Source organism: Poecilia latipinna, unplaced genomic scaffold (genome assembly GCF_001443285.1).
Source record: "Poecilia latipinna isolate Pla-1442-1.1 unplaced genomic scaffold, P_latipinna-1.0 Scaffold489, whole genome shotgun sequence".
Taxonomy (NCBI): domain Eukaryota; kingdom Metazoa; phylum Chordata; class Actinopteri; order Cyprinodontiformes; family Poeciliidae; genus Poecilia; species Poecilia latipinna.
This window is the reverse complement of record NW_015113105.1, coordinates 56211-81318: the sequence shown is the minus strand read 5'-3', so window position 1 is coordinate 81318 and position 25108 is coordinate 56211. Positions and strand designations below refer to the sequence as shown.

Genomic DNA, 25108 nt, shown 5'->3' with positions numbered 1-25108 from the left:
GTCTCAAAGCATCACTTTCTGTTTGCCCTCATGTTTTTAACCCTTCCTTATTCTTCTTCAGAGGATGACATGCGAGGGAACAGTCCACCGCGGAGATTCAGCAAAACCTGCATGAAGAACGTCTTCACCGTGCTGCTCATCTTCATCTACCTGGTGCTGACTGCCGTGGCGATTTTCCTGGCCTACCAAACCATCTCCGACTTTCTGAACAAACTCAGTCAGCCTGTCATGTCGGTCAGCTACAAGGAAGTGGACTCCTTCTCCCCTCCTGGTTCGTATGAATGCAGCACAACGCATGTTGCACCACAAACTTTAATGATAAACCAACACAAAGTAGGACAACTTACAAATGCAGAAAAAGAAAACTAAATAAACATACAGAATCATAAAGGACAAAGAAAACACCATACATATGAGGAATAAAGCGGTGATGAAGTCGCAAGTAAAAAAAACAAAGTTGAACATATCATTCAACATATCATTGACCATCTTTCAATCCATGACCCAAATATGAAATCTGAATTGTCAGGCTTTATTAGGAGAGCCGTGGTAACTTTGGAGTACTGGGGCAAAGTGGTGATAGAATCAGTGGTGCTGCCAAGGGAGGATCACAGGGGGCCGTGACCTGTTTGAAAAATGTTGGGCCGCCCCATTTGTCTTTCCAGAAAATCATGTTCATGTCACTGAAAGGAATACAGAGTCATCCTCTTCAATGAAGACATACATGCAAAATCCAAAAGATAAATAAATACAAAATAAATTAATTGATTCAAATTTCTACTGGCCTGGTCTGGGCACCCCTATTAAAAAAATGTCCAGGGGTGTCTCGACTGTATAGAATAAATATTTGTCATTCACTCCCCAAATCTGGGAGTCTGGCAAATGGAAAGCCATCAGCATTCCTCTTTTTTTTAGGTTTCCCTAAGTCATGTAATGGACAAAAACATGTGGTTGAAGGCTAGATGAGACAGAAATGTAACTTTCTGTCTGACATGTGAAACACAGTGGCAGCTGCGTCACGCCTAAAGGGACAGGGAAGCTGATTCCAGTGGAGCAGAACATGGATGAAGCTAAGAACAATGTGATCCTTGAAGAAAGCCGAAAAAGACCAATCCAAATGCAAAATGCTAACGCCAGAGATACAAAGGAACGGCTTAGGTCACACAATGTAAAGGTGATTAGAGTGATTAGAGTGGCCCATTCAAAGTTCAGGTCAGAGTTTGATTAAGAGTTTGTGACGAGATTTGATAAAAGCCGTTCAGATTGATTTACAAACTGTCTGAGCTTGAGCTGTTTTGTGACGACGACGAGTAAAACATTCTCCAGATGTGTGGAGACACACAACCAATTACACTGACATGATTATTCTTAATTATACTCAGCTTCGTGTTGTTTTCTAACATAAAATCCTCATGAAATACTCTGAGAATTGTGGTTGTGATACGACAACATAAGCAACCATTATCCAGGCTGCTAATTATGTTTCCTCCTGTGGAGAAAGTGTTTGTCTTTGGGTAAATTTTGTCGAGGTACAATGAACAGTTTGTGAGGCGTGTTTACATAGTAGAGACGGAGAGTATTTGGCACTTTAAGGCTTTGCTTCACACCTACTTTTTAGCACCGGCAGTCAAGTCGGTGTAAATAATAACGAGCAAGCGAAGGTGTTAAACATGGATATAACACATTTTTATTGTATCGCGTCACGTTACATACCATCAGCGCTGAAACGCACAATGCCAGGCAACTGATCCAAAACAAGAAAAACCGCAGCGTCTGAAAAAAAAATTAACAAAACGAATTCAAACACAAAGTAAAAGATCAAATGAAATCAAGTAAGTCCACTCTAAAGCTGCTGTAGTATGTATCCTATCAGAGTGTCTGAACTATAAAAAATTCAAAGTATTTTTGTTTCTGCCTCTGAGCAGGTATCGCTCTGTTTCCTGACGGTGCTCAGCTGCTGAGCTGCAAACATCACTACCATGACAACATCCCACCTCTAGTGGACCCTGGTACGCCTCAGGAAGGGGACTGTGAGATCACAGAGGTCACTTACTTTGGGCCGTTCACAGAGCGCAAACAGGTACGCTGTGAACACATTGATTCAGTCGAACATATGTGACCCGAAAAAGTATTCACACCCCTTGAAACTTTGAACATGAATTTTCAAATATTCGATGATAATGGAGGCCTTTCTTCAAAGGGCTGTCAAATAAAATACCCCCCAAAATACTCTGAAGTTTGTGGCTTTAATAGGAAAAAATGTGGAAAAACTTTTAGAGGGGCAGAATTAGATTTATGTCATGTTATATTGTTCCCTCATCAAAAACATACCTGGAGTGTTGCTTTGATTCTTTGACGCATGTTTGAGAAATCCTTTAATCTCCATTGGCAACCATTCAGCTGTTCAAAACGCCTGGGTGGACCTAGCCCCGCCTTCGAAGACAAATCTCCTCCTCTGAACTGCAGTTTTCACTCTTTTGAGCTTCCACCTCCCCCACTGAGCTCCTTCAAACTAGTCAGCACCAATTAGCAAATACCTGGTGGAATTTCATATCTGCTGAGCTCAGAAAAGTTCTGGAAAAAACATTGTTGCAGGGTTAATAGAGGAGCCATGTTGTGATGACTTCCTGAGGGTGGCGTTTCAGAAAGAACAGCAGCTTCTTAAAGAGACGGAGGTCCTATTTCAAGGCATTAATCAAATTTCTTTTAAGTCATATTTAACATATGCAGCATTTTTATACAAACTGAAGGTAGCACAATCAATTGACTGTGCTATGAAAACACACAATACTTTCCCTTTAAGTGGTTTGACTTTTTTTTTTATGTGAACCGTCGCCGTTGATTTACAGCCACACATCGTCTCTCTCTCCTGTTGTGTCACAGAAACGGGCCGTGGTGGTCCGTGGCCCATCGGACGTGAAAAACAAAGAGCTGATCTTCATGCAGTTCAGCCAGAATGAAACCCAGGAGGACTTCAGTGCCATTTCATACATGCTCTTTGCGAAGTTCAGTGACTTGATTGAAAGGTAAACGCAAACTCTAAAGTATTGATCCTGCTTTGTTTGCCGTGAGAGATAACCGCCACGGACAATCGAGTCTTTGCCGATGCTGCCTCTGTGTACCTTCGTCACGTTTTCAGGCCGTCTATTCATTGTATCGTAAGATAATGTTGAACTTAAAGCAATCAGCTTTTTCTTCAATCAGGTGGAGTAAGCGTTTATACGTTAGGTAGAAAAATAGAAACGCCTCTGAAACAAGATCCGACTGGTTTAATTCTTGCATGTTTTATCACCGCAAAGTAAACCTTTGGCTGAACAGTGCGTTTCACAAACTGTCCCTCATCACTCTATTGGCGTCGAAATGTTTGTACCTCTGTAAAAGAACAGGCACGGATAGTAAAATGTCAGCTGGATATCGCAGGGAAGTGATCGCGTTAGGTAAAAATTGACTTAAAAGTTAAACCTCTAGGTTGTTGGGAGTTCACCTTTATCTTCTGAAATGTGTGATCAAACAGCTGCACAGCCTTGAAAAGTATTCATACCCTTTGAATTTTCTCACCTAATTGTCACCTTAAGTTTAGTTTTTACCCTGAAAGTCTTCCACCGAAAGGAGGTTCTTCAAAGTCCAGACAATGAAACACAGTAAAGTTTGTAGTTGCAATGAAACGTGAAAACGTTTAAGGGCTATAAACACTTTTTCAAGGCGTCTGAAGTTGAACCAGTCTGAATCCGGCAGCTCATGTCTCCTCTCTTTCCCGGCACCTCAAGCGCGAACAAGTCCGAGTTCATGAGGGACTGCGAGCGGAATTACTCCATGTGGACATTCTCTGGAGGATTCAGAACCTGGGTCAAAATGTCTCTCGTGAAAACGTCCGGCAGACGCAGCGAAGCGGTGGAGTTTCGGCAAGAGGTATTACCGGCTTACGCACACGAAGACGTCTTTATCAGAGGCTGCGCTTTCACGATTTCTGTTCGTTCTTCTAGTCGGGAGTGGTGAAATTCAACGACAAGAGGTCTGAATCAGAGCAGACGGTTCAGCTCTTCTTTGTTGTCTTCGAGTGGCGAGATCCTTACATTCAGGAAATCAGGCTGGTAAGTTTTCCCAGAGATATTGTCACCCTCGCTAGAATAGCCTGCACACGTGTGTCTGTCAGTGTTCAAGTCAGCTGTGCTTCTGTCTATGCAGATAGTGACTGCAAATCCCTGGAGCTCCATCGGCATCCTCTGTGTCGTCTTCATGGCTCTCTTCAAGGCTGCAAATTTTGCCAAGCTCACCATAAAATGGATTATTAAGATGCGCAAGAGGCACCTGAAGCACAAAGCAAGGGAGCTAAACTCGATAAGCTAAAACGCAACGCAGGAAAACTGCTCGCACATGCTGGCATGGAGAGAAATGTTCAAGTGAATGATTTTTTTAATCACACATGCTGTTTTTTTAACGCTGTTATATACATATATTTTTGATAATTGGAGAGTAATTTACACTAAGGATTGGAATGTAAATTTTGCACACACAGAGCTAGCTACGTTTTAGCAATTTAGATTCACCAATTCACTGTGGCTGTATTTTCTTTATAAAAGTGAAATATTTTGTTGCATTTCTAAACATTCCTGGGGAACACAACTTTGCACATACTCAGCAATGTTGCTGAGAAATGAGATTCTTTAAACTTTTTTTGTATGTTTTTTTTTTTTGTGAAACTGAGAAACAGTTGTGCTAGATAACTTGAAAAGGGAGTAGTGTAGTGATTCTCTTTTATGTACTTTGTTTAACACATAAAAATGTTTGAAACATTTCATAGATTATCTCAAAAGGGATTATCAAAAAATGAACTTTTGAACTTTTTTTGAACTTGTGGTCTAACAATGACCACAATGATACTTTTTCATCAACACAAAAAGTGGAAAAAGAAAACAGAAAATAAATGAAAATTGAACTTTTTTTTAAAAAATGTTTTAAAATGTATACATTTTAAAATGTATACATTTTTTAAAAAAATGTTCAATTTTCATTTATTTTTTGTTTTCTTTTTCCACTTTTTGTGTTGATGAAAAAGTATCATTGTGGTCATTGTTAGAGTTGACTTAAATTATGAATTTGTTAGTTGTTACTATTCATATAGTTCCATTTTGATGAAAATAAATTGGATTTTATGCCCAAAGTATTGTCTCCAAATGTGATTTAACAAGTTTTAACAAGATTTAACCAGTGTTTATTTAAATATGTAGCAAAAAATTTAATTTAATTTAAAAAGCTGCATTATACGCAAACGCAGTTGGCAGCTAAAGAAAAATGCACATAAAATAAATCGAATTGTAGCAAAGTAAGTGATGACCTACTAGTTTGTTTTTGGGGGAAAGTCGTAATTTCTGACGGTGTTCGATGCTCCTACACAGACTGTTCTCTTGAACGCATCACGGGATGTGGTTCACTACGAGAGCGGATTCGTAGGAGGATGTTGTTAGCTTCTGCAGTAAACACACATTTGGAGCTTATAAAGGTAAACGACAGCCATATTTCATTACTTACTGTGGACATAAAAAGTTTATGTAGCTGCACTCTTGTCACGACAATACAATAAGATATCTAGGTGGAGCAGAGGTGAAACTGGTGGAGCTGGTAAAACAAGCTGTTTCTAGCTTGCTAGCTTTAGCTTTAGCTCAGAAGGGAACTTTTTTAACTTACTCCTCTGCTGAGTATTATTCCCTTTACATGTTGCAGGCATATACACAATTTATAATTAGCTACACCTGGAGCTGTGGAGTGTATTTTAGAAATTTCCCGGATCCTTTTCACATTCTTAGAAGCAAAGCTAAATAGCTTTGCTAGCTAGTTCATAGCCTCTGCGACCCTCTACCCAAATCAGTAAATTTCTTTTGGAAACAAAGGTAATAACAGTCAGATAAATGGTTTACTTAAGCACTGATTACATTTCCTAAATGAATACATTAAATGTTGTAAGGCTAATGTAATATAACTTTGTGTTGGTTGCTGCAACTAACTGTTAGTTAGCTATCTCCTCTCTTTGTTGTTAGCTGCTTGTTTTTGTGCTGTAGTGATATTTAGGACATGCTAATTAAATTGTATTATGCAGTTTATGTTTTGACTTTTTAGAGTCTTGCTTTTTTAGGGTATTGCTAAATGCAAAAAAAAAAAAGTAGAGACAATTTAATTCAATGATATGTTATTCCTCTGGAAGCCAAACTAAATCTAGAAACTCTTCTAATTTTCTTCTAAGATTCCTTACTGTAGCTGGCAGCTGCAGGTGTTGAATCCCAGACTAAATGATTTCAGAATATTTGCTTTTATTTAAAACAGGACGTTCAACATTTATCCTAGTACTAAAAATCCCCCATAATATTACAATTTTAACGGATGCTTTTTTTTTAACATTTGTTTTATTTTGTTACTTAGGCTTTTTGCAAACGTAAAAAATAAGTCTCCACTAATTTAGAAAGTTTTCAAGAGTTATTTGCTAAATGTTTTATCTCTTTGCTTTTCTGGCCTTTTTTGATTTAAACTCAAGAGTGTAACAAGCTGATATTAGCTGATAAATTAGTCAGTCACAGCTATTCTTTGCTTTGTCACTGTGTTTTATGAAGCCTGGGAACTTTGGCACATTCTCTGAAAATGTAACTTTAAAACATATAGTTACTATGATGGGTCGCTGTTGCAGTTCTGGGTTACTTTTTAAAACCTTGGTAAACCAAAAAAATAACAAGTGTATGGCTACTACATATGTTTTATTTATTAAAAATTTTGAAGATTTTTAGTTTCCATTATGCTTTGCTTTGATTATAAATGCATTATTTATTTTATATAGTTACCTAATTATGACTTTCAATTATATAATTATTTGTTTTTAATTGAAAGGTGAGATGTGACAAAGTTACATTTAGGTATATCTTCTCAGATGGACAGATTTCAAAACTATCTCAGTTGAACTCACTAACGTGTAGGTCTGTGTTTTGAAAGCTGATGTTTGGCGTCACCTTTAACTCCGGGCTGGTTTTAAATCCTTGCCCCGTTTGGAAGCGGCAGACGAGTCCAGACGTGACTCTCTTTGCCATCTGGCAACAAAGTTGTTCTATCAGCACCCTGGAATGAAATCGGGGCTCGGGCTGAACTCTGCTTCTATTTGGATTGTGACACTGATGATGATGATGATGATGCATTAAATAGATCAGTGTTGTCTTACCTGACCCATTTGAAGAATCTGAGGTCTCAGCTTGCAGGAAAACATCAGATGCTGTGGAGCAGCTCTGGAAAAGCACACAGTTTGCAGTTAATATCGTCACTTTGCTTTATATTATATGATATGTTATTAATTAGCAGTGCACTGATTGATTTATTGATCCAGATTTCCCTAATTTTAAGAGATCAGCAATCCAGTGATATGTAAAACAAATCTTATTTGATTCCACAAAGGTCTAAAAATCAGCCTCGGTCCTGTCAGAGAAAAGTTTTAAAATGTGACAAAAGGCTAAAAAAAAAAACCAGACACTGGAAGTGTTTTGTCACCTTTTAATAGAGATGCGAGTCTTTCAGCGTCTAGTGATTCGATTCTGAAACAATTTTCGATTCAAAAACGATTTTTCTATTCAAACCATATAGAGATTATGTTTCAGTTATGTGAGTGACAAGAGGAAAAGACTGTTAAATAAAACATATATTTAAAATCAAATTTTATTTGGATAAAAACAAAGTTTGCGTGTAAAATTCTATAACTTAAAGCACCAGTACTGGGTTGGCTTGGCTGCCTGTTTTTTATTAAATGAAAATATTAAATAATGAGTGTTTAATATTTAAAATATTAACTAATAAAAAAGTAAAGAATTATTCAAAATGTAATTTTGAAAAAAAAAAAAAAAAAGCAGACAAATGTTTTTTGAGCATTTTAAACTGACTCTGAATTCCTGAGAGAAGAAATTGCGATTCTTTAAATTTTATGTCTTCACCTCTACCTTATAACACTAAGCGGTGTCAGTTGTAAACAAACAAACAATCATCTTCCAGTCTTTTTAAAGATCTGCGATCGTCCAGAAAACTGCAATCAGTTCACCTCTTTTATTTAAGCTTCTTAAATTTGACTCAGTTTCTCCCTTTGGACAGTGATGGGCTGAAATCCGCCTGCATTCAAGATGACGAGACACAGACAGTGCATCCTGTGTGAAACCGTCTGCGCTTCCAAGCAGGTAATTAACCCCGACGTGTGACTTACTCCATGACCGTGTTGGTGCTATGACCCTCACATGACCTTTTATTTATGAGTGTCTCCTTGTGTACAGATTACGGAAAGCCTATCTTCTGTAAAAAAAAAAAAAGAGAGACATTTATATACACATCTGGGCTCTTTTTTTTTGTATTTACTCAATACATTCATATAAAAGTCAAGTTAATGCCTTCACTTAAAAAAAATGTAAATCATTTAAAAACAACTTGAGATTTCTAAGTGAACGGCGTTTCATTGCTTCATGTGCAGGAGATGGATGAACACATGAGGAGCATGCTGCACCACCGGGAGCTGGAGAAGCTTAAAGGCCGGTGAGCTCACTTCCTGTCGAAACTGTGATAAAGTTTCAGGTTTAAGTTCAACCTTAAGGAGTTTTGTTGAAATCTGTTTGCACGTGTGCTGATGAGCACATGTCGGTAGCCGCTGGCAGCTGTTTGAGCCACGGCTCGTATATTTAGACACAATCTGTCCGGAACAACAGGCGTGAAGGCCAGAAGTCAAGGGCCATCTCGTGACTCCCGCTTAGATGACCGAAAGAATGTGGCCTGGTGGTGAGGCTTAGTGTTGATACTGAGCATTCAAAGGGTGTTCAGGTGGAGCCTTTAGGCTGCCGAGGGCCCCGTCCCCAAAACTCACACTTCCACGCTTGTGGTCCTTCACATGCGAGTTCCCGCTGCAGGTTTTCGAGTGTGTGCACAAATTCATGGCTGAATGTGACATTTTGAATTAAAAGGCAGAAATATGGCACCGAGCAAGTTGTGTGCGTTACGGGAGAATCAGTTTTCAAACATAAAGTACTAAAGTAATCCTTGTTTCTGCTGTACGTGTGTGGATATGACTGAACTTGCTCTGTATTCAACAAGTCATAACACAGCAGCCAAATATCTCCTACAATGACTTTGGAAAGCAGACACACCTGCTTTGTACATTTAAAATCCATTGCTTCTTGTTGTTCTTTCGTTTGCAGTACAAATCCCAAAAGAGCGACCAAGTGCCGCCATTTTGGATGTCGCAGTTACATCCATGACGTAACCCGTACTGTACCAAATCTCCAATTTTGCATTTGCAACTTGCATACTTGAACCCCGATGTGTACTTCGACTGAGTACACACTTCTTAGAGGGGCGTATGGAGTAGTGTGAGTATTGGGGCAGGGCCGTTGTCACGCTTTAGACAGTTCGCTTTGTGAGCTGAACAAGTGGTGAGGCGTTTATGCTTTATGTGTTCGTCGGTGTCCTATTCTCTGGAAACGTTTCCTTAAAGTGGGCCCATATAAATGCCACCTTGCGAATCGTACAGTTTGAGTGAAAGGAGACGTGCGTGATCAGCGCCGAGTTAAGCCAGGTTTATAGATACAGAGCCCAAAACAGGCCATGGGGAAAAATGTTTCTTTTGCGTTCCCTCGCTTACTGCAATATTTGCTGGTCTACATTACATACAGTCTCAAATGTCAACTTAAATTTCAAATATATACACATGTAAAGAGCCTCAGTGTTTATTATTAACTCTTTGGTGCAAAAAACTGATTGAAAATTGATTTATTAATTCATGCTTATGTCTGTTTGTGTAAGGTTGAGATGGAAATGGCCCTTTAAACCATTCAGACCAGCAACAGAAAAGAGACACAATCAAAACTGTCAGATGATTTATTACCCCATAGCTTACAGTATGCAGTTATGGCACATGAACTGATAAGTACATTATTGCCCCTGTTGGGGCTCCGTATGTTAGGGCCATTGCAGATGGAGACAAAAATTTACCATTTCTGAGTTTTTTCTTGCAAATATCAACTTTCCAAAGTCAGAAGTATCCAAGTTTTTTTTTTAAAGAAAATTTCCAAAATGAATCTCAAAATCAAAATTTGTTTTTGTGAAAATGTACTCTTTTTTTTTTTTCCCCATCTACATTGACATTAATATGCCGTCACAGAATAAAGATATACATTAATAGTTACTGTTAAAATGTGTCGGTGTGTTTTGATGACCTGACACACTTACAGTCAAGTGGCTGAAATGGAGCAGTCGTGAGCCGAAGCAGAAATACTGTGTCAGAAACGCGTAACTCGATCTCAGTGCTGCACGCCAGCTGCACGAGACGCCTCAAAGTGTTACCACCCCATGACACAGATTTGCAGGAGAAATTGAGAACGAGCCAGGAAAGCAACTGGCCCCTCAGCATTACAGGATGGCATCCCTGGGAGAGGTTTAAAACGGAGGCTGTGAGCAGCTGCACTGGGCTTCGGTTTCACAGGCTCCGCATGGCGATTGGTGGTCGGGATCTCCAGACCTAACACATGCCGTCATCCGGGAGGGGCTCTGGGCTGTGGCATTCGGAGCGAGGAGAGAGGTCAAATAGAGACGGTGCCTGCCTTGAAGCACCAGAGCGCAGCGGACACCATCATGAAGGCGCACTGAGCTGAGGGCGCCGGCCTCTCTTCCCCCCACGCGTCCCAGCGCTGTGCCGCGCGGCCGGACCCGAACATCTTAGACTAGCGTGCTGCCGCGGTCCGGCCCGGCTGCTCTGCCACCTACGGCCTGCTGAGAACAGGGGAAACGCTAAGATCAGGATGATTAAGACTCTACCTATAGAAAATTCTAAGTTAGCTACCTCCTGATCTGCGAGAGACGAATCGGATAATTTATACCAAGGATTGTCGAGTAATCTCCTTTCCTGAGTTTTTTAAGACTTCAAAGTTGGAGAAAGTAGAGCCAGGGTGTGCAGCTGCCTGCTCTTCAGGTGGAAAAAGCAATCTGTAACCAGACCGGATCAGAGCCATGCCCGCGGGAACTATTGAAGCCCCCCTGTCACCTTCCCTCCCCAGGGACTGCGGACACGAGTGCAGAGTGTGTAAGGTGAAGATGGTGAGCCTGACCGATTACGCCGGCCACATCTCCAGCGCCACGCACAAACAAAACGTGGAGGCGGCGGACAAACAGCGGGCCGGAAACGACCAAGACGAGGAATACTTCGACCAGACTCTGGTGGACCTGATTGAAAAGAGAAAAGAGCAGATCAGGTGAGCCGACTGTCCGACCTACTGTAAAATGAGATTCACTGCTTAAAATAAATGTTAGCTAATATGGTATACATGTGTTAGCAAAACAGCATCATTTAAGGTAAAAACCACTTTAGACTGATTAGTTTTGGTGAAAACACCCCAGACGCAGTGACTTATAAACACAAACTTTGTTTTTCAAAGTTTGCAAGATGTAACTAAGATGTGAACAGACGTGAGTCAACAAGCTGTAGTTTGTCAGCATATGCCATGTATAGTCATATTCTGCTGTGCGGCGCCTCCAGGCCTGTTTTAGCCACAGCTTCACACTGAGCCGTGGCCGGAGTCAGATGTCAGGCCTGCAGGCTAAAAAAGAAAAGGCACGACCGCAAATACAGAGTTCAAACAGATCCGGGCTCCAACCTAATGCCTTCTGGACATATTAATACACACCACATTTTCAGTCTTTTGATGGTGTGGAATATAAAAAAAAAATTTGATGGTAAAAAGCTTCTCCAACCTAAAGTTTAAATAAAAGTCGCTCTGCTCCAGTGCTATTTTTACACATGTTGTCTTGATCTCTGTCTTGCTTGAAGAATTTGAGAAATGTCCAACTGGAGCTATTAGGATAATGTAAAAATGTAGCTGATATGACCAATAATAATTAGAATAAAAATAATAAATTCAACAGCTTTGTGCCTTGGAAAAGTATTGATATCATTGAACTGCTTGTGTAGCGAATTTACTGAGCAAAAAAAAAAAAAAAAAAAAAAAAAGATTTTTTTGTGTTTCCAATGGTCACCATTCACAGTTCAAACCAAGCTGAAGATTTGTCCGTTTCTTTGTTGTATTTTTTTTTTTTTTTTAGAAAAGAGAAGGAGGCTACAGCTGCTAGGCTGGCGAAAGAAGAAGAAGAACGGAAGAGAAAGGAAGAGTTTCAGCAGAGGCTAAACCAACTTAAGGAACGTTACCGCCTGGAGCGCATGTGGCAGGCTCCTCCGCAGGGCTTCGGTGGACCCGGTCAACACAGGTCTTGGCACAGGAGCAGCTATTACGACGGCAGCAGAGAGGATGAGGGATACTGGCATCAAAACCAGCAGGGCAGGAGCGCCACGTGGCACGCTCAGGAACCCCCCCGTTTACAGAAATGGGCAACTGTAGAGTTTTCCAACAACAGGGTGGATGGCAACAGGATGTGGGGCAACGGCGGTCAGCAAAGTCGACTGCCTTGGCTCAGCAATGGAGGCAGCAGCAATGGGCTCTATGGTCACAACAACATCGCCAGGTACGCCCCAAAGGCTAGGCCTCACAGTTTCATGGGGTGTAATCCTGTATGTACCAACGCAACAAATCTTTTAGGCCAGAGTTTTACACGCTTTGAAGGCAAAGGAAACTTCAGAAATGCTCAGCAGCATGCCAGGCTCCAAAATGGAGAGGCATCACTGGCCGACTCAGACTACCACGGTAAAAACTCTAAAACACTCGGCAGCAATCCAAAGCTGGACAAAAGCTGTCGCTGGTCACCGTACCCCATTGCGTCCGGATCGCACGTAGAGCCCCACCAAAGCACGTCAGAGAACCACCAAGAGGCTTTGAAGCCTCAGAAACACCCCCAATGTGAGCGTGCACCTGTGGACTCAAGTCTGCAAAACGTGGAAGAGGACAGGAGGCAGCCGATAAAACCCAAAACTCAAACCCACCATGTCGGTGACGGAAGCTGTGGTGGCTCTAAAGGTTCTCAGAGAGATGGCAACCAAAACGGTGCGTCTGGTTTTTGTAGCGAGAAGGCAAATAAACCATCACTGCAAGTGGATCAGAAGAGTTCCTCAGTTTCTGGGGCTAAAGGTGACGCTCAGCACAGCAAGTCCTCCAGTCAGTCAAAACCAGGCGGGAAGCAAAGTGGGACCAAGGTGCCTGTTGGGTACCTCACATCGAGGCAGGAGCAGTGCCTTCCGGAGTCGTTTCGCGCAGTCAGGCAGATTGGTTTTGAAAGAAAAGGCTCTTTGGAGAGGTCACACCACCTTGGGGAGCAACAGAATCAGGGGGAACCTTTTAAAGAGAGAAGTGCGAGTGAAAGTTCTGGAAAAGCGACATCGGCTGTTGCGTTCAGGCAAGAAAAAGCTCCGTCGGCTTCTGCAGAAGACGGCACTTTTGTCCAGTCCCTTCACGTGAGCACCTCCACCGCAGAGGGAGCAGAGGCTGCGTCCACAGCCAAAAGGGACGAGGAGAACAGGAACGGAGCGGAGACGCAAAGCCCCACGGCGGTCCAGGCCGAGGCCATGCAGGTTTCCGAGGCCGGGCCGAGCTCGGAGAGCGACGCCGGCAGAACCAGCGAGGCGCACGCCGCCTCGGGGTCGGACGGAACCACTTTGTCCAAACTGGACCTCCCCCCCGTCCTGAAGCGGGACCTCACCAAGCACATGAGCTCCAAGAGCAAAGCAGCCGGTCACGAGCCAAACCTGAACATCGCCAGGCGCGTGCGAAACCTCAGCGAGTCGAAGCGAAGCGACATGGAAAAGGATTCTGGCCTCAAGCCGACTGTGAGGCAGCTCATCAACTCGGCGAGCGCGCGCCGCTCCGTGAACTGGGACCAGGTCTATCAGGAGGTCCGAAAGATGCAGGACAAGGGGAAAGGCATGCCAAGGTGAATGTCGCTTCTCAGAATTTAAGTTTTCGGTTATTTTTTTTAAAATTTAAATTAACATGTTTAGTTTGTGCTTCGATAGGTTTGGGATTGAGATGGTGCCATATGAGCAGGAGTCCCAAAGCCAGGAGGAGGACGGTCTGCCACTCATTGAGGGCTTCCAGTGGGAGTCGTTGATGGAAATCACCTCCGAGAGCAAATCTCGCAAACGCTCCTTGTCAGAAAGCAGCCTCGCACCTGCGGCGCCTCATTCGTCAGTGTTCGGACCCTTGAAGTCAGAGGAGGCGGTGAAGAAGGAGGAGTCGAGCTCCACACTTCCTTCCGCTTCAGAAAAGCAGAAGCTTCAGCCGGAAGAGGAAGCGAAGAACCAGAAAGGCATTCTACACTGCGCAACGGCGAAGGTTCTCCAGCGATTTGATTTGACGCTGGGGGACAGCAGCTCTGGGGCGGAGCAGTGCGACGGGACAGGGAAGCGGCGGCGTGCGGCCGGGGTGGGTTTGTGAAGCAGCCTCTCTCATCCTTACTGTTGCATTTTCCCACCTCCAGACACAACACGTCTCACCTTTTGTTTTCCCCCCGTCTCGTTCAGGACTCCACCGGCACAGGGTTGTCTTGTTTGGAGCACGACAGTAAGAGAAGAAAAGTCAAATCAAAAAGAGGTTTGTCTCCATCTTCGATCATCAAACTCTTCCACACACACCGCAGTGTGACCGACACCGAGGTGCTGTCTGTGTTTGGTGCAGAGCGCCTGCAGATCGACCAGCTGCTTGCAGTGTCTCTGCGGGAGGAGGAGCTGAGTCAGTCCTTGCAGAATGTGGACACCAACCTGATCCAGGCCCGCGCGGCGCTGGAGGCGGCCTTCCTGGAGGTGCAGCGACTCATAGTGGTTAAACAGCAGGTAATGAAAGTAACATTCGGTTCTTCTGTTTGTATCATGGTAGATTTGTTATATTTGTCTCAACGTTTTGAGTTATTTAGTGTATTAGTTTGCTAGTTGTGAGTTTGTACATCCCTAACTTGGCTGTGTGTCGTCTTCCCCTTCAGATTACTGTGGAGATGAGCTCACTGAGAAACAAACGGATAGACTTGCTTAAAGGCATGCAAGGTAAAAAAAAATAAATATATACAATTAAAAATAACGTTATTATAATTACACCATTGAAAATTAGAATTATTTGTTTATAGTATTTTGAAAGTGACCTGAACAGGCGTCACAGCCTGTGGTGCCTTGCAAAAGTATTCATATCACTTTAACTTTTTTTCTGTGTTGCTGTTACATTGTTTATAAAGTCCAGTACAGAAGTGATTTAATTAGTAAATTAATAATAACTAAAAAAAAAAAGTATGTCTCTGTGTAAAGGAGGTTTAAGAGAACATCAGTGAACAAACAGAATTAATTAGTTTAACAAACACAGCAGACAGTTCACAGGTGAAGCTGTTTTAAAGCTTCAGTCTGTCATGAACAAGAAATGTATTTTTTTACATATTTGTTAAAACTGTCACATTATCCTGACAGTGTAATATAAGCTGTAGCCAGCAACTCAGACATCTTCACTGCATGTGACTCCAGATGGTAACCCACTGCTAACATGTTCTTGCTAACTAGCTTTTTTGCATCTGTCATGAGTGAGTGCAAATTTATCGCCAGTGGGCTGGACGACGTTTGAACATTTCTGTGGAGATATAGGCCTTAAATTTGTGTCTTAATAATCTTAAAAAGCCTTAAATTTGAGTTGGTGAAACCTGGGATGCTTCCTCAAGGCGCAGCATGTGTGGGAAACGATGGATTGACTTTCTGTTGTGTCTTTTTAGGTACTATTGAGGAGACGCCTGAGGCCAACCCAAAAAAAACCCACTTGGTTTCTTTTGGAGCGGAGCCGCTTGAGTCATCCTCCTGTGCCAAATGTCCCCCGGTTCCGGCCACGGCCGTTTCCAGTCCGCATCGGGCCGCAGAGTGCACCTCCCCTCCTTCGTCCAGCCTTCCTTTGTCCGTCGTCATCAAGGAGGAGCCCCAGTCTCCGGTCTGCGTCAGTTCCGAACTGGACCCTGATCACAGCGCAGTCACCAACTGCGCTCACAGCACCACCCTGGACAACACAAACCCGTTGGGTAAGACCGGTTAGCGATCAGAGGCTAGAGGATTATTTTAATGAAATCTAATCAGTTTACATGCGGATCTCTGCAGGTGCTGCCTGCAGCTCGCGGTTCTCTCCTGACAGAAACCTTGAACCTCCAGACGGCAAAGGGAAGTTAACAGCACAGATTGAAAAGTCCGAAAGGCCTTCAGAGGCTCCGTGGAAAACCTCGGCGAAGCTCCCCGATGGCACCGACGTCCAGTCAGCGCAGCCTGCGGCGGCGTTTAACCTGCCGGCCTCTCCGTCTGAGCTGAGGAACGGAAAGCGCGTGAGGAAGCTGAAGAAGAGGAAGGTGCTGAATAAGGCCCAGGGAGCGGAGCAGCTCCAGAGCAGCGACACGGAGATGGACGAAGAGGCGTCCCGGCCACGGTGGCTGCGGCAGCGCAGGAGGCCGAGCGGCGGCTCCCAGGTCAGCACCTCCAGCCTGCCGACGGACGAGGGGAGCAGGAAAACGCTCGACGCGCCATGTTTGGCCGTGAAAACCGAAAAGGCGGAGTGGAATTCTCCCGCAGAGAACCTTGATGCCGCCGCAGCGGATCAGCAGCCTCAGAAGGAGGCGTTCGTCCAAGCTCCGCCCCCTCCACCTCTGCTCCCAGACCAATGTCAATCTGAGCCACACAGCCTGGCGTGCAACGAGGTTTCCTCCACCAGTGACATGGACCTGTGCAAATCCTCTGAGAGGTGGGTCATTCTGGAAAATATCCATGTGTTTACATTTTTCCAGAGTTTTATCTGAAAGGCTGAACATCTACGACTCACAAAGCAGCAGAAGAGTAAGAACAGTTCGCTGAGTCAGATTTTGTCATGTTGGTAATCAATCAATCAATCAATCAATCAATCAATCAATCAATCAATCAATCAGCTTTATTCATGCCATTAGGTAGATCTGGCTACACTGAAGTGAGTCAGCTTTCTTGCCAAGCAAAAAACACACAAATATAACATTTTGATTAAAAATGGACCAGTGCTCAATACTTGAAAATATTAAAAAACATAAAAACAATAAAATAAAAAACCCCACAATAGTAAATTTTGTGTTGTAATCAGGTCAAGATTAAGATTAAAAAACAATATTAAAGCCAATGCTATATCGAATTTTGGAAATTTATGTCAACAGGAACAAAGCTGATTTTATTCCGCTCAGTTTCACATTTGAATTTGAGCTGTAAAGATGTAATGTAAATAAAAATATGAAATGTTTGGAAGCAGACAGCAAGCATCCTTGCTCTTAATAGTTTTTCATAGAGATGAATTTCCCATCATCACCAAACTATGATCAGCTCAGAATCATTGTTGCTCATCTCAAGAAAACCACAGAAATATTTATTGTAGGAACGAACGGTCGTTCTCATATGTATGCAAGTTATACTTTCTTCTTTTGTACAAATATTAACCTTAGTTTTTTTATTTGATTAGAAAAGAAAAGAAGTCTAGTAAAATAAATACTTGTAGAAATGACAAGAAATGCTTGAAATTTTTAAAATGACGTTTTAAAAAGTGTAAGGAATCATAAGTTGCAGACCAGGTGATTGTTTCCTCTCAGCAGTGAGTCTGATGTCAGAAGCTTTTGTCTCCACAGTGATCTGCCTTTTCCCATCACGTTGCCCAGGACCTCATCAGGTACGTTATCATACATTTTCAGCATTTTGAGACGTTTATTTATCNAAGAATTTGAGAAATGTCCAACTGGAGCTATTAGGATAATGTAAAAATGTAGCTGATATGACCAATAATAATTAGAATAAAAATAATAAATTCAACAGCTTTGTGCCTTGGAAAAGTATTGATATCATTGAACTGCTTGTGTAGCGAATTTACTGAGCAAAAAAAAAAAAAAAAAAAAAAAAAAGTATTTTTGTGTTTCCAATGGTCACCATTCACAGTTCAAACCAAGCTGAAGATTTGTCCGTTTCTTTGTTGTATTTTTTTTTTTTTTTTTTTTTTTTTTTTTTTTTTAGAAAAGAGAAGGAGGCTACAGCTGCTAGGCTGGCGAAAGAAGAAGAAGAACGGAAGAGAAAGGAAGAGTTTCAGCAGAGGCTAAACCAACTTAAGGAACGTTACCGCCTGGAGCGCATGTGGCAGGCTCCTCCGCAGGGCTTCGGTGGACCCGGTCAACACAGGTCTTGGCACAGGAGCAGCTATTACGACGGCAGCAGAGAGGATGAGGGATACTGGCATCAAAACCAGCAGGGCAGGAGCGCCACGTGGCACGCTCAGGAACCCCCCCGTTTACAGAAATGGGCAACTGTAGAGTTTTCCAACAACAGGGTGGATGGCAACAGGATGTGGGGCAACGGCGGTCAGCAAAGTCGACTGCCTTGGCTCAGCAATGGAGGCAGCAGCAATGGGCTCTATGGTCACAACAACATCGCCAGGTACGCCCCAAAGGCTAGGCCTCACAGTTTCATGGGGTGTAATCCTGTATGTACCAACGCAACAAATCTTTTAGGCCAGAGTTTTACACGCTTTGAAGGCAAAGGAAACTTCAGAAATGCTCAGCAGCATGCCAGGCTCCAAAATGGAGAGGCATCACTGGCCGACTCAGACTACCACGGTAAAAACTCTAAAACACTCGGCAGCAATCCAAAGCTGGACAAAAGCTGTCGCTGGTCACCGTACCCCATTGCGTCCGGATCGCACGTAGAGCCCCACCAAAGCACGTCAGAGAACCACCAAGAGGCTTTGAAGCCTCAGAAACACCCCCAATGTGAGCGTGCACCTGTGGACTCAAGTCTGCAAAACGTGGAAGAGGACAGGAGGCAGCCGATAAAACCCAAAACTCAAACCCACCATGTCGGTGACGGAAGCTGTGGTGGCTCTAAAGGTTCTCAGAGAGATGGCAACCAAAACGGTGCGTCTGGTTTTTGTAGCGAGAAGGCAAATAAACCATCACTGCAAGTGGATCAGAAGAGTTCCTCAGTTTCTGGGGCTAAAGGTGACGCTCAGCACAGCAAGTCCTCCAGTCAGTCAAAACCAGGCGGGAAGCAAAGTGGGACCAAGGTGCCTGTTGGGTACCTCACATCGAGGCAGGAGCAGTGCCTTCCGGAGTCGTTTCGCGCAGTCAGGCAGATTGGTTTTGAAAGAAAAGGCTCTTTGGAGAGGTCACACCACCTTGGGGAGCAACAGAATCAGGGGGAACCTTTTAAAGAGAGAAGTGCGAGTGAAAGTTCTGGAAAAGCGACATCGGCTGTTGCGTTCAGGCAAGAAAAAGCTCCGTCGGCTTCTGCAGAAGACGGCACTTTTGTCCAGTCCCTTCACGTGAGCACCTCCACCGCAGAGGGAGCAGAGGCTGCGTCCACAGCCAAAAGGGACGAGGAGAACAGGAACGGAGCGGAGACGCAAAGCCCCACGGCGGTCCAGGCCGAGGCCATGCAGGTTTCCGAGGCCGGGCCGAGCTCGGAGAGCGACGCCGGCAGAACCAGCGAGGCGCACGCCGCCTCGGGGTCGGACGGAACCACTTTGTCCAAACTGGACCTCCCCCCCGTCCTGAAGCGGGACCTCACCAAGCACATGAGCTCCAAGAGCAAAGCAGCCGGTCACGAGCCAAACCTGAACATCGCCAGGCGCGTGCGAAACCTCAGCGAGTCGAAGCGAAGCGACATGGAAAAGGATTCTGGCCTCAAGCCGACTGTGAGGCAGCTCATCAACTCGGCGAGCGCGCGCCGCTCCGTGAACTGGGACCAGGTCTATCAGGAGGTCCGAAAGATGCAGGACAAGGGGAAAGGCATGCCAAGGTGAATGTCGCTTCTCAGAATTTAAGTTTTCGGTTATTTTTTTTAAAATTTAAATTAACATGTTTAGTTTGTGCTTCGATAGGTTTGGGATTGAGATGGTGCCATATGAGCAGGAGTCCCAAAGCCAGGAGGAGGACGGTCTGCCACTCATTGAGGGCTTCCAGTGGGAGTCGTTGATGGAAATCACCTCCGAGAGCAAATCTCGCAAACGCTCCTTGTCAGAAAGCAGCCTCGCACCTGCGGCGCCTCATTCGTCAGTGTTCGGACCCTTGAAGTCAGAGGAGGCGGTGAAGAAGGAGGAGTCGAGCTCCACACTTCCTTCCGCTTCAGAAAAGCAGAAGCTTCAGCCGGAAGAGGAAGCGAAGAACCAGAAAGGCATTCTACACTGCGCAACGGCGAAGGTTCTCCAGCGATTTGATTTGACGCTGGGGGACAGCAGCTCTGGGGCGGAGCAGTGCGACGGGACAGGGAAGCGGCGGCGTGCGGCCGGGGTGGGTTTGTGAAGCAGCCTCTCTCATCCTTACTGTTGCATTTTCCCACACGTCTCACCTTTTGTTCTCCCCCCATCTCGTTCAGGACTCCACCGGCACAGGGTTGTCTTGTTTGGAGCACGACAGTAAGAGAAGAAAAGTCAAATCAAAAAGAGGTTTGTCTCCATCTTCGATCATCAAACTCTTCCACACACACCGCAGTGTGACCGACACCGAGGTGCTGTCTGTGTTTGGTGCAGAGCGCCTGCAGATCGACCAGCTGCTTGCAGTGTCTCTGCGGGAGGAGGAGCTGAGTCAGTCCTTGCAGAATGTGGACACCAACCTGATCCAGGCCCGCGCGGCGCTGGAGGCGGCCTTCCTGGAGGTGCAGCGACTCATAGTGGTTAAACAGCAGGTAATGAAAGTAACATTCGGTTCTTCTGTTTGTATCATGGTAGATTTGTTATATTTGTCTCAACGTTTTGAGTTATTTAGTGTATTAGTTTGCTAGTTGTGAGTTTGTACATCCCTAACTTGGCTGTGTGTCGTCTTCCCCTTCAGATTACTGTGGAGATGAGCTCACTGAGAAACAAACGGATAGACTTGCTTAAAGGCATGCAAGGTAAAAAAAAATAAATATATACAATTAAAAATAACGTTATTATAATTACACCATTGAAAATTAGAATTATTTGTTTATAGTATTTTGAAAGTGACCTGAACAGGCGTCACAGCCTGTGGTGCCTTGCAAAAGTATTCATATCACTTTAACTTTTTTTCTGTGTTGCTGTTACATTGTTTATAAAGTCCAGTACAGAAGTGATTTAATTAGTAAATTAATAATAACTAAAAAAAAAAAGTATGTCTCTGTGTAAAGGAGGTTTAAGAGAACATCAGTGAACAAACAGAATTAATTAGTTTAACAAACACAGCAGACAGTTCACAGGTGAAGCTGTTTTAAAGCTTCAGTCTGTCATGAACAAGAAATGTATTTTTTTACATATTTGTTAAAACTGTCACATTATCCTGACAGTGTAATATAAGCTGTAGCCAGCAACTCAGACATCTTCACTGCATGTGACTCCAGATGGTAACCCACTGCTAACATGTTCTTGCTAACTAGCTTTTTTGCATCTGTCATGAGTGAGTGCAAATTTATCGCCAGTGGGCTGGACGACGTTTGAACATTTCTGTGGAGATATAGGCCTTAAATTTGTGTCTTAATAATCTTAAAAAGCCTTAAATTTGAGTTGGTGAAACCTGGGATGCTTCCTCAAGGCGCAGCATGTGTGGGAAACGATGGATTGACTTTCTGTTGTGTCTTTTTAGGTACTATTGAGGAGACGCCTGAGGCCAACCCAAAAAAAACCCACTTGGTTTCTTTTGGAGCGGAGCCGCTTGAGTCATCCTCCTGTGCCAAATGTCCCCCGGTTCCGGCCACGGCCGTTTCCAGTCCGCATCGGGCCGCAGAGTGCACCTCCCCTCCTTCGTCCAGCCTTCCTTTGTCCGTCGTCATCAAGGAGGAGCCCCAGTCTCCGGTCTGCGTCAGTTCCGAACTGGACCCTGATCACAGCGCAGTCACCAACTGCGCTCACAGCACCACCCTGGACAACACAAACCCGTTGGGTAAGACCGGTTAGCGATCAGAGGCTAGAGGATTATTTTAATGAAATCTAATCAGTTTACATGCGGATCTCTGCAGGTGCTGCCTGCAGCTCGCGGTTCTCTCCTGACAGAAACCTTGAACCTCCAGACGGCAAAGGGAAGTTAACAGCACAGATTGAAAAGTCCGAAAGGCCTTCAGAGGCTCCGTGGAAAACCTCGGCGAAGCTCCCCGATGGCACCGACGTCCAGTCAGCGCAGCCTGCGGCGGCGTTTAACCTGCCGGCCTCTCCGTCTGAGCTGAGGAACGGAAAGCGCGTGAGGAAGCTGAAGAAGAGGAAGGTGCTGAATAAGGCCCAGGGAGCGGAGCAGCTCCAGAGCAGCGACACGGAGATGGACGAAGAGGCGTCCCGGCCACGGTGGCTGCGGCAGCGCAGGAGGCCGAGCGGCGGCTCCCAGGTCAGCACCTCCAGCCTGCCGACGGACGAGGGGAGCAGGAAAACGCTCGACGCGCCATGTTTGGCCGTGAAAACCGAAAAGGCGGAGTGGAATTCTCCCGCAGAGAACCTTGATGCCGCCGCAGCGGATCAGCAGCCTCAGAAGGAGGCGTTCGTCCAAGCTCCGCCCCCTCCACCTCTGCTCCCAGACCAATGTCAATCTGAGCCACACAGCCTGGCGTGCAACGAGGTTTCCTCCACCAGTGACATGGACCTGTGCAAATCCTCTGAGAGGTGGGTCATTCTGGAAAATATCCATGTGTTTACATTTTTCCAGAGTTTTATCTGAAAGGCTGAACATCTACGACTCACAAAGCAGCAGAAGAGTAAGAACAGTTCGCTGAGTCAGATTTTGTCATGTTGGTAATCAATCAATCAATCAATCAATCAATCAATCAATCAATCAATCAATCAGCTTTATTCATGCCATTAGGTAGATCTGGCTACACTGAAGTGAGTCAGCTTTCTTGCCAAGCAAAAAACACACAAATATAACATTTTGATTAAAAATGGACCAGTGCTCAATACTTGAAAATATTAAAAAACATAAAAACAATAAAATAAAAAACCCCACAATAGTAAATTTTGTGTTGTAATCAGGTCAAGATTAAGATTAAAAAACAATATTAAAGCCAATGCTATATCGAATTTTGGAAATTTATGTCAACAGGAACAAAGCTGATTTTATTCCGCTCAGTTTCACATTTGAATTTGAGCTGTAAAGATGTAATGTAAATAAAAATATGAAATGTTTGGAAGCAGACAGCAAGCATCCTTGCTCTTAATAGTTTTTCATAGAGATGAATTTCCCATCATCACCAAACTATGATCAGCTCAGAATCATTGTTGCTCATCTCAAGAAAACCACAGAAATATTTATTGTAGGAACGAACGGTCGTTCTCATATGTATGCAAGTTATACTTTCTTCTTTTGTACAAATATTAACCTTAGTTTTTTTATTTGATTAGAAAAGAAAAGAAGTCTAGTAAAATAAATACTTGTAGAAATGACAAGAAATGCTTGAAATTTTTAAAATGACGTTTTAAAAAGTGTAAGGAATCATAAGTTGCAGACCAGGTGATTGTTTCCTCTCAGCAGTGAGTCTGATGTCAGAAGCTTTTGTCTCCACAGTGATCTGCCTTTTCCCATCACGTTGCCCAGGACCTCATCAGGTACGTTATCATACATTTTCAGCATTTTGAGACGTTTATTTATCGGAAATAATTCAGCTAATGTAATTTTATCCGAGCTATGAAGTTATATGTTGCTTCATTTTCATCTACTGTTTGAGAAACCGAGTTAGGTTACAGCTTGTCCAGCTGTTTACTCCTGGATTGTTTTGCTCAATCATCACCTTAAATAAGTCAAATTTTCTTTGCACTTTAGCGTTTGTATGATTTATGGTTAGTTATTCTATTAAATGCTCAAATCTCAACAATTATTTGATTTATTTGAACATAATTAAAAAAAAAACTTATTACACCCTGTTGACATTTCTTTTGTTCTCATGACGGGAAGTTGGTATCATGTAACCCCTTTTCTTCAGTCTATGAGCACGTCATAGTACAGAAGGCCTATCGATCCAAAATATTGACAATGCCAATATCGGATTCAATATCGGATCAGTACTAAAGTAGCAAGACATGCTGGTGCTGCATCGAATCGACGCCAGAACATGCAGTGTCTACAAACTTATAAACAACCATTAAAAAAGTCGAGTACTCAATTTTTTTAACATGAAAAGTTTGTCGTGAAGCAACCAAAACTGCAAAGGTTTGAAAAGGCAGAGAGGTGAAATAAGATCCTCCTCCTTCCTGTATCATGTATGTATTTCTGCATCATATCTGTATTTTTAGACGCGTTCTCTGACCGTGGGGAGGACGAGGTCCCGACTGAAGGAACGTTCTGCGGCCACAAGGAGGCGGTGAACGCCCTCCAGATCCACAACGGGCTGCTGTACACGTGCTCCGGAGACCGGACCGTCCAGGCCTTCGACCTGGTGGTGGGTGACCGCTCACCGATTCGCTTCCCATCATCTCTTTCTGGAGTTAAATGGAGTTCTGTTGTTGCAGAGCCATAAATGCGTCGGTGTGTTTGAGGGTCACAGCTCCAAAGTGACCTGCCTGATGGTGTCCGCGGCTCCATCCCTGCACCATCGCCTCTACTCCGGCTCCAGTGACCAGACCATCCGCTGCTACAGCCTCAAGGTTGGAATCTGTTCTCATCCGACTTTCTCGTTTGGAGCCGCGCTCAGAAGCTGATGTTTCCCTCATGTTCAATGTTTTCTACAGACGCGAGAATTTGAGCAACAGTTCGCTTTGTCCGACCGAGTCCTCTGCCTTCACAGCCGGTGGAAGACGTTATACGCCGGTCTGGCAAATGGTACCGTGGTGACCTTTAACCTTAAGGTGAGGAAGACAAAGTGTCACATGTATTTAACACCTTGAATCTCTTATTGGTTCTGATCTGCTTCCATCTAATGCCGATATTTTAGATTTTTTTTCTGGGGAAAAAAATAAGGAAAATTAAAGTCACAGTTATGTAAAGCTGCAACTAACAATTATTTTAGTAATCAATTAGTCTCAATTATTCTGATGATTAATTAAAAAATTGGTACATTCTTCAGAGTTTTCATGTAACCACATACACCATTTTTGTACAACACTAGAAGTACATAAAAAATGCAATTAAACAATTCAGTGCTATATTAAATAAGAAAATAAACATTGTAAGAATTTAATGGCAGTAAATCTGAACCGGGTGAAGCTAAAACTTTGCCATTGAGGAGTTTTGGCTA

The 25108-nt window shown here is 43.7% G+C and overlaps 2 protein-coding genes across 2 annotated transcripts in view; both read left to right on the top strand.

Annotated features, from left to right (window-relative positions):
* The window catches only part of pacc1 (proton activated chloride channel 1), an 11605-nt gene extending 6808 nt beyond the window's left edge, over positions 1-4797 (top strand). The window contains exons 3-8 of the mRNA XM_015039898.1: positions 62-271; positions 1926-2080; positions 2884-3026; positions 3768-3909; positions 3984-4091; positions 4186-4797. Of these exons, the coding sequence (XP_014895384.1) occupies positions 62-271; positions 1926-2080; positions 2884-3026; positions 3768-3909; positions 3984-4091; positions 4186-4347 (920 nt within the window). The 3' untranslated portion in view covers positions 4348-4797. The remainder of the gene's footprint in view (positions 1-61; positions 272-1925; positions 2081-2883; positions 3027-3767; positions 3910-3983; positions 4092-4185) is intronic.
* A 609-nt stretch (positions 4798-5406) lies between these two features.
* Positions 5407-25108, top strand: part of LOC106952037 (zinc finger protein 106-like) — a 27126-nt gene continuing 7424 nt past the window's right edge. The window contains exons 1-23 of the mRNA XM_015039893.1: positions 5407-5500; positions 8113-8195; positions 8483-8544; positions 11055-11249; positions 12097-13872; positions 13955-14363; positions 14462-14531; positions 14616-14770; positions 14917-14977; positions 15685-15981; positions 16058-16688; positions 17587-17687; positions 17830-19741; positions 19824-20232; positions 20318-20387; positions 20472-20626; positions 20773-20833; positions 21541-21837; positions 21914-22544; positions 23443-23483; positions 24168-24313; positions 24384-24518; positions 24603-24719. Coding sequence (XP_014895379.1) covers positions 8142-8195; positions 8483-8544; positions 11055-11249; positions 12097-13872; positions 13955-14363; positions 14462-14531; positions 14616-14770; positions 14917-14977; positions 15685-15981; positions 16058-16688; positions 17587-17687; positions 17830-19741; positions 19824-20232; positions 20318-20387; positions 20472-20626; positions 20773-20833; positions 21541-21837; positions 21914-22544; positions 23443-23483; positions 24168-24313; positions 24384-24518; positions 24603-24719 — 7785 coding nt within the window. The 5' untranslated portion in view covers positions 5407-5500; positions 8113-8141. The remainder of the gene's footprint in view (positions 5501-8112; positions 8196-8482; positions 8545-11054; positions 11250-12096; positions 13873-13954; positions 14364-14461; positions 14532-14615; positions 14771-14916; positions 14978-15684; positions 15982-16057; positions 16689-17586; positions 17688-17829; positions 19742-19823; positions 20233-20317; positions 20388-20471; positions 20627-20772; positions 20834-21540; positions 21838-21913; positions 22545-23442; positions 23484-24167; positions 24314-24383; positions 24519-24602; positions 24720-25108) is intronic.